Source organism: Sinocyclocheilus anshuiensis, unplaced genomic scaffold (genome assembly GCF_001515605.1).
Source record: "Sinocyclocheilus anshuiensis isolate Anshui unplaced genomic scaffold, SAMN03320099.WGS_v1.1 scaffold287, whole genome shotgun sequence".
In the NCBI taxonomy this organism is placed as follows: domain Eukaryota; kingdom Metazoa; phylum Chordata; class Actinopteri; order Cypriniformes; family Cyprinidae; genus Sinocyclocheilus; species Sinocyclocheilus anshuiensis.
In genome coordinates this window covers 894,120-903,219 of record NW_015552557.1, presented here as the reverse complement: position 1 = coordinate 903,219, position 9,100 = coordinate 894,120, and the positions used below count along the sequence as shown (strand labels likewise).

Sequence of the window (9,100 nt, the reverse complement as noted above, 5' to 3'; positions counted from 1 at the left end):
TGGTGCGATTTATCATACATGTGAAGAATGTTGATTTTATGCTTGAACAAATGTCATCATTTCTATTAAAGATGTACCTGTACTGCCAAGTCATAAGGATTGCTCAGTTTAGCTCATATCAGCCCACTTTCAATGATGAGAATACTGCAAATGTTCAGTGTTGAACTTGAACATGGTATAAGATTCTCAAATGGTGGATGTGGAATGAGTTTTATATTTAAGTGTAATTTAATATAGACAAATGGTGGATTTGAGTCAGAGAGAAGCCCACATTGTTGACTTGGTTAGTTATTAGAGGGTATAGAGTTGGATACTAAACCACTAGACTTCATTACACTCTGAGCAAATGAGTGTTTGTATACCTCAGACCTGGGTATATAGTTGAGAAAATATACTGTATGTCCACAAAGAAAAAAAAAAAACATGATGATCTGTAAGGATTTTTTTATATTGTACTGATATTAAAATGTTTTTTTTAACTGAAGGCTCATTTTTATGAAATGTCCCTGCACTCAGACAATAAGCAGAGATAGAACATCTGTATAATTCTTTATATTCTATAAAGGTTTACCAGTAAAATCAATCAGAAATGTTCACAGTTAAGACTATACAAATAATTGAAAACAGCAGTCAAACATTAAAAAAAAAAAATTTTTTACAAATAAATTACGTCACCTTTCATTGCATATTAAACAAATTTGACCAAAAATAATAAATATGCATTACATTCGTGGATTCTGTCAAAAAGTAATGACTGCATGGTAAGAATAGAATGTATTCCTATTTAAAGGATTTTACTTGAGCTCCATCTGAGATATTGATTTGTCCTGTAAGCGTTTAGTCTTCCTGTATCTGTAGACTAAATAGATGATGCCAAGCAGGAAGACGATGCTCAGAACCAAGAGAATCCACTGTCCCGCCACAGCGCCTCCCTCATCCACACTCAAACCCAGGAAACTGATTGCTTTTGGCTTCTCGTCCATCACTGAAGTGACTGAAACAAGCAGGTGAGAAGTGTGTGAGCATTTTATTAGTGCTAATTAACTGCTATGTTGTGGATTTCTGAAAATGACTGGTAATGACATTTTGTACTTTTTGAAGAAAAAAGTTGGATAACACTTGGAACTTGCTAAATTAGCTAGGAGTCGGGTATCAATGAATTAAGAAAAGTAAAAAGAAATGGATTGTTTCTAAATTTACATTTTCAAATACAAATCTCAAATGATTTTAAAATCTTAAAATTGATATTTCTGAGCTTCTGCGACTCCCTTTAATTTGTCATTTCCATCATAACAATCTAAACCTAATAAAAATAATATTATGTTTTATATACTGTATCTACACTCTAAAAAATGCTGGGTTAAATACAACCCAGTGCTGGGTAAAATAGGGACAAACCCAGCAATTGGGTTGTTTTGACCCAGCGGTTGGGTTACTACCCAGAAGGTTGGGTTAAACACTTTAACATTTAGAGTGTAATATTATATTACATTATATTATAGAATTATTGGTGTGACAGCAATATTGGGAACAGAGATTCTGTTATAAATAAACTGTTCATATACAGTACCAAGTTAATTGAAAAAATTGTTATAAAAAATATGATATATATAAATAAATTGAGAAATTCTGGCAAATTTCACCTTTCAGCACTCCAAAAAATTGCAATATTAAAATAGATTTAAAAGCAATAAAAATATGAAAAATATATTCCATCCTTGAAAATAGAACTGTTGTTGTTGTTGTTGTTGTTGTTGTTGTGAAAAATATATTCCATCCTTGAAAATAGAACTGTTGTTGTTGTTGTTGTTGTTGTTACTCTAAAAAATGCTGGGTTGTTTCAACCCAACTTTGGGTAAAATATGGACTAACCCAGCTATTGGGTTAAATTTTTAAATTCAATTTTTAACCCAAAAGTTGGGTTAGTCCATATTTGACCCAAAGTTGGGTTGAGACAACCCAGCATTTTTTAGAGTGCAGTTTCTCTATTTAAAGAATCACCCAAATCCAGTGGTTTAAAATAGTGCTTCACCCCAGTTTCCCAGCTGAAGCACTTTTGTTTTACAATGAAACAGGAAATTGAGTGGTAAACCAACATTTGAATGTCGATTTCTGAACTCCAAGCTTACTTTTGTAAGGCGTCCAATCGTACTCTGGCCATCCCAGGACATCACCATTCTTTTTGTTCTCCTCCACCAGCCACTCGATGAGCGGTTGGAAGTATTCCATCAGAGGCTGGACTGACATTTTGGGCTGGCCAGTAATCAAAGTCATGGCTTCGGGCCAGGGTTTACTGAAGCCCATCTTCATCACATCACTGAGGAGGAGGAAGTAGAGCTCTTTTACTCGCAGGCAAAAATGATGAGAATCTATCAAATCTTACCACTCTATTGCTCTTAGTGCTTGTAAAAACTGGAACCAGTCTGAGTTCTCAGTGATTTACTGACCCCAGGAGTTTCCCTGCTTCTTTGGACTGGTAGATGTCACAGTTGTGGAGTGGAGCTGGCTGACCGGCTGCTTCACACAGGGCTTTGTGGAACTGGAATTGGATTACAAAACTCACAAAGTACCTATTGGAGCCAGACCAAATAAACGGTCAATCCAAAGGCTTATTTGATTACACGAGTTGTGTAACATGATAGATGCAAGATATTTCCACATTAGTGATATATTGTTTTGTTGTGTACCTGACGTAGGGCACATTAGCTGGGATGTGGAACTTTGCACCAGGGTCGAAGTCTTCCTCAGTGCGCGGTACAGGTGGACACAATCCCTGGTACTTCATTCTGTTAAAGTAAAATACACAAATTCAGCTCTGGTACGAACTTTACATATTGCACAGCTTTAATATTAATATAACTGATTAGGAAACAACAATAACAACTAGGGGTGTAACAATACCGTGATATGGATCAATGCATCAATTAGATGACAATATGATGTATCGAAGCAACATGTAAAAAATTAATAGAGGCCTATACAATATTTTTTTAAGATGCACCTTTATTTTGACACTCACGTTAGCCACATCTGCATTGCCTCTGAGCTGTCATTAAATATTTGAAATGTTTAAACAACTTTATTTTTAAAATATTTTAGATTATTTATTTATTTATTTTCTGTATAAATTTATATTTTTGAAAAACATGGATGAAAATGTATGTACTATTCATTATTTTTTTTTAATAAACTGTATTATTATTGTTATCATTATTCTACATTTTACTGTACAATACTAATATATTTGTTATAATTTCTTCAAGTTAATCTGAACTTTTATTTTGACGGGTTTTCGTGAAAACCTTTTAAACAAACCAGAGATTAGCTATGCACTTATACACTATATATTTATGCACTATGAACTCAACGATGTAGTGTATGAGTTATATAAGGTTATTTTGTCATTCATAATCGGAGTCTGATAGCCCCTCCCCCTTCCATGCAATTAAAGCTGTGACAGTTGAGTGCATCAGAGCCGTTGAACCAATATTATATATTGTATTTATTGGCCACTACTGTGCTCGGATGGTCAGTTGAGCAACAAGATCTTAGTGCATCTCAATTCTCACAAAGATGCGTTCTTGGAAGTGAGAAACAGCCTGTTTAACTACAACAAAAACTCAGCCCAAACATGCATAAAACAGCTTTTACAAACCCATATTAAATACAATTTTAAAAATCTTAAATATTAATACGAATCAATGAAATTTTGAAACATTTCTAAACAGTTGTGATGTAACGAAGCCTCGTTTACTGAAATCACGTGACTTTGGCAGTTACACGTTCCGAACCATTGGTTTGAAATAAACGATTCACAAAGCAGTGTTGCCAAGTCCGCGGTTTTCCCGCGGAATTGGGTTACTTTAACACTGTTGCCGCGGCTTGTTTTTCATGTCGGCGGGTTGAAGCGACTCCAATAACATGATATTTATCCCCTGGAATGCGAATTTTAGTGGGGGAAACCCGCCAAAAAACTTGTATTTTCCCCCCAGGAACGCGATTTTTAACTGGGGACCCCCTCGAAATGCCGTCACTTGCACGAACATGCTGATCTCATATTTAAATAGTAGTCTTTTTGCGCTTTAATATTCACAGACAGTAGTCCATATTGCGATTTGATTAAGTTTACAGCCCTACTTTTGGTTTATTTATCCACGTTTTGTCCGTCTTCGTTTTCCTCTAGCTCTAGCTACTATCCCTTTAACAGTGTGGATTAATAGAAGAACAGTCACCTCAGGTTCCACCACTCTTTGTTGTACTCTGAGCTTGAGATCCTTCCATCAAATACCTTCCACCTCCACTGGTCCATCAGGTAGCCAAAAGGCAGGAAGGCAATCTTATCCAAGGCCATGCTCATCAGGAAGTTAATGGTGCTTTCTACAGACCAGTAAGACACTTAGGGTTTAAACTAGCATTTCATGTGTTTTGTTGCAAGCTTCTTTATAGATGTATGAGCCGTACCTTTATTGTCCTCCACCTTGTCCAGCAGGCCAATGCTCTTAAGATGTTTAGGTGTGGAAACTGACAGGGCCAAAACATCACCAATGGCCTCATGGAATCCAGGGTTGGCGCCGTCGCGGAAAGAGATGGGTTGATCCTTATACTGCAGGAAGTACTGAACGTGGCCCATCTCATGGTGCACAGTGATGAGGTCGTCCATGGTCACCACTGTGCACTGCTTGATCCTAGAGATGGTAAGAGGATGGGAAAAGGTAACAGCGAGATTTACAAGATAGCACGTGGGAAGGAAAAGGCTAGAAAGCTGTTGTTTCAGTCTTTACAGCTCTAACATCCTCCCTTCATCAAATGAACAAGAGTATATCTGCAAGTACAGTTTTTTAAAATATATACTTTTATGACTTGAAGTGCACTACAAATAAACATTCAATATAATTAAGCACACTTCTTTTTTTTAAAGGAAATACTAATGAGCATTGTTTATGTCCATTTTAATTATATATTTAACCATTTCCACCACCTTGGATGGATTTTTGGAATTTTCAGAACAAACTTCATGTCAAAAAATCGTATTGGTTCTTACAAGTGGTATCATAGCATTCATTGCTCAACTAAATCTCAAACCTGTCCTGCTCTAGTGTGGACCATCTTACTGTTATATGATTAACGTACCTGAAGTCTTTGCGGTTGTAGAAGTCCCAAGCAGATGCGTGACAGACCACTTCACGTCCATCTGTTGGCTTTTCCAGCATGGACTTGTTCCAGAACTCAGGAGGCATGGGCAGAAGACCCAGAGAAGTGAAGAACCGGTCCGATTCCTCGAACATCCGTTTGGGGTCCCAACCCTGAAGAACCAAAGAGCACCGCACAATCAGAGGACATGGTTACAGACATTTACAGGTATTTTAGATATGCCATTTGTGTCCTTTATATGCCATTGCACATTACTAGAAAAAGACTTCACCAAATGATTCTTCTTGACCAAGATGGTTATTTATGTCTTTTGCTTTTATTTTAGGAAATAGCAGTTTACATTTCCAAACATTTATCTGCATTGTTTGAATTTAAATATGGCGGCATAAAACGTATCTATCATACCTATTTGCTCTCCATGTAAACAAGATGCTATGTGTTGCTATTTACACTTGGTGCAAAGAGTATCTACCACTATTTACACTAAAGTGTAAACAGCATGTTCTTTGACACTTAATATAAACAGCCACTGCTTTCAGAAGAATTCAGATTGTGGGAATAGATATAGATTAAAGAATGTGTTTATTGTTGTAATCTTACTTGGGCAATCATGGCTGGCGTGGCATCCACTTGTGTGGCATCAGGGTACGGAATGACAAGGTCCATGATAGCAGACCACGTTTGGGCCCACATATTTCCTAAGAAAAACCGAACAGAGAAGAAAGGCAGGATGTGAGAGATGGTGTAGTATCTCTGACCAATGGCACTGGAGTAAACCACTGGGCTTGGAATTCCAAGCCATTTAATCTCCAGTCATGTGGAACCATTGCGTGCACACAAACACAAGTACACACAGTTTCTCACACGTGCAAATGTAGCTACTAAAATGTACACACACACAGTCACGCTTGATGGTTTTGAAAGCACATTAAATCCTGTCGATTGCTTTGGAGTTGCCGCAAACAAGTACAGAATATCAATGTAAACCCTGACGAAAAAAGATAAAAAATCTGGACAGTGTTTGTTTTTTTGTTTTTGTTTTTTAGCAGAAATTATGTAGATTTCATCTAGTTGTTCATGTTGTTCAGTTTTAAAGAATTATGTAGGGATGCGTGATTAGAATTGATTTGAATTTCAAATCAAATCATTTGCTGAATTTGCATTGAGGTAGCAGAATTCAGATTTGGTTTAAAGTAATAGTTCACCCAAAAATGATTACTAAGTCATGTTGTTCAAAAACTATATGATTTTTTTTCTATAACACCAAACACAAAGTTATAATGAAAGTGAATGCTGACTGCAGCTGTCAAGCAAGACATTCTATTCTATTCTATTCTATTCTGTTAAATGCAATAAGCCATGGAAAAATTAATCACTGTATGCGCGCATAAAGCCGTCTGTCGTGTCAGAGTGCTGAATTGAGCTCTCTTTCGCAAGCTTCTTTCACTAAAATGGTCAAATACACACAAGATTGTCAAACATACCCATCATAGAGAGTATTTCAAGTAAAACACATTTGTTTGTGTCTTATTTAATGAATGTAAACAGTAAGGAGAACATCAGACGTGTGTAAGGATATTGGATTAGGTCTTGACAGCAGCCTAATAAAACTGCTGCTGTCTGTGTGCCTAATGTTCATCAAACAACCAAAGAAAAGGAGAAAATCTCTCACTGTTTTTGACTGAATAACTTCAGTAGCTTCAATAAAAACGAGTGTATATTTCATTTATACAATGAAGACTATGCACCATTTTACATTTACATTTAATCATTTATCAGGTGCTTTTATCCAAACGCAGTACACATAGCAAGTTTATTTTTAATAATAATAATAAATAGAAGGAACAAAATGTAGATAGAAAAGAAATAGAATAGATAGTGCTAGTGTTAGAGGGTCAAATTATTATTATCTTTTATAATAATTAAAAGTAGAGGGTCACATTTTTTTTAAACATTTGATTATTCAGCAACACTACAATCCTGTACCGACACTTAAGACATATTCATTTTTTATTATCAGAATTTAGTTTATTTTGTCTTGTAATATTAATGTATTTCTCTGTATCTTATATGTTCTAGAGACCTGACAATTTTATTTATCAAGTAGTTCATTCTGTTATATTTTATTCTGAAAATGGCCTTATACACTGAGATACAAATTTGAAGGTAATGTGTGAACAAGAGAAAACAATGACCAAAATCACAATATCCACTAAAAGAATAGAATGCGATTATTTTGTCCATATTCTACAGCATCACTTAGAGACATTTCCAGTTCTGACCTAAGCACAGGTCGTCAGATTGAGATGAGACAGGGTGTTAAAAGAAAAAGAAAAAGGGGGAATTCTGGCAGATCAGAGAGCAGAGAACGAAAAATTAGCAGATCAGACCACCGCTCTGCTTCTGATTATTCAATGGATTCCCTCAGCCCAGGCTTTCCTTCTCTAGCACTACTTGGAGACACATCCAGTTCTGACCTAAGCACAGGCAGTCAGGTTGAGATGAGACGGGGTGTTAAACGAAAAAATTAGAAATCTAGCAGATCAGACAGCATAGAGCGGAAATGGAGAAGATCGGACCTCCAGTTTGATTCTTCGATTGATTCCCTCACCTCTGCATTTTCTTGCATGTATATTAGTACCCCACCAGCAGCATGTGGGGAGACACCTATGAAAGGGTCCAGCAAAGATGAACAGTCTGGACTGTCTCACCTCAACAATAGTGAGGTCAGACCTGGACGATCACCAGTGAAAGGGAACATCATAGATGATGAACAGCCTGGACCATCTCGCACGGTTAAGCTGGGTCAGGGTGTTAAAAGAAAAAGGGAGAATTATGGCAGGACAGTGAGCAGCGAACGGAAAAGGATCAAATTAGACCCAGACTTTTATCTTCCAGCATCACATGGAGACGTATCCAGTTTGGACCTAAACGCAGCAGGTCAGACTGAGAAACAGGGCGGTAAAAGAAAAAGAAAGACTGACAAAAGAAGCAGATCAAAGCACCAGTTTGAAACTTTAATTGATTCCCTCACCTCTGAGTTTTCACACATATACGTTAGTACCCCACTATTAGCATGTGTGAAGACACATAAAGCCTTCTAAAATGAAATGGATAAGGCTAGCGCAATGTAGAGTTTTACACTAAGATCACAGTAAGATGCTGTCATATGAATATGGAGCCCCTAAGGGGACATGCGGATAAAAATAATAATAAAATATATATGAGAAATTGTACTTCAGTGCACAAGAAATAAAAAATAAAATGGTATCCACTGCTTGACGAATAAAACTGTTATATCATGTCTCTAGAGCAGACGAGACAAAAATTACAAGATAAAATAAAATGAAAACAAAAAGCAATATTTTAAGTGTAGATACAGGTTTGTAGTATTGCTGAATAGTCAAATGTAGAAATAAAATGGTGCACACTAGTCTTCATTGTATGAATTACTTTTTTTTTTAATTAAAGCTACTGAAGTTATTCAGTCAAAAGCAGTGAGTGATTTTCTCCTTTCCTTTGTTGTTTGATTGACTTTAATGACACAGACAGCAGCAGGTTTATTAGGCTGCTGTCAGTTTACAGGGGACCTATTATGCAAAATTCACTTTGACATTGTTTTTGAACATAATTATGTGTCCACGGTGTGTGTACACAACCACAATATTATGGTAAAACTTTTCTCCATAAACTTTCTCCATAAATCCAGTTGCTGTGTCTCAATTCACATACTATCCATCCTAAATAGCATTTAAAATTAGAAGTTGTGTGTCCCAAATCACAGCATGATTTGAGTAATGACTATCCAAAAGGTTCCCGGATGGTTTACTATTTCCAGTGGAAATTTCGAAGTGCAGATCTAATATTGATCACAACACATTGCATGGAGTCAATTAATATCAAATCATAAAGAAATATTTTTTTGTCAAAGCTTGACACTTTTTTGTAC

The 9,100-nt window shown here is 36.3% G+C and overlaps 1 protein-coding gene across 1 annotated transcript in view; it reads right to left on the bottom strand.

Moving 5' to 3' along the window:
• Positions 1–735: 735 nt before the first annotated feature.
• The window catches only part of LOC107664635 (angiotensin-converting enzyme-like), a 35,909-nt gene continuing 27,544 nt past the window's right edge, over positions 736–9,100 (bottom strand). The window contains exons 18-25 of the mRNA XM_016455253.1: positions 5,752–5,849; positions 5,131–5,303; positions 4,462–4,685; positions 4,233–4,377; positions 2,688–2,786; positions 2,448–2,570; positions 2,130–2,317; positions 736–994 (exon numbers count right to left, since the gene is read on the bottom strand). Of these exons, the coding sequence (XP_016310739.1) occupies positions 795–994; positions 2,130–2,317; positions 2,448–2,570; positions 2,688–2,786; positions 4,233–4,377; positions 4,462–4,685; positions 5,131–5,303; positions 5,752–5,849 (1,250 nt within the window). The 3' untranslated portion in view covers positions 736–794. The remainder of the gene's footprint in view (positions 995–2,129; positions 2,318–2,447; positions 2,571–2,687; positions 2,787–4,232; positions 4,378–4,461; positions 4,686–5,130; positions 5,304–5,751; positions 5,850–9,100) is intronic.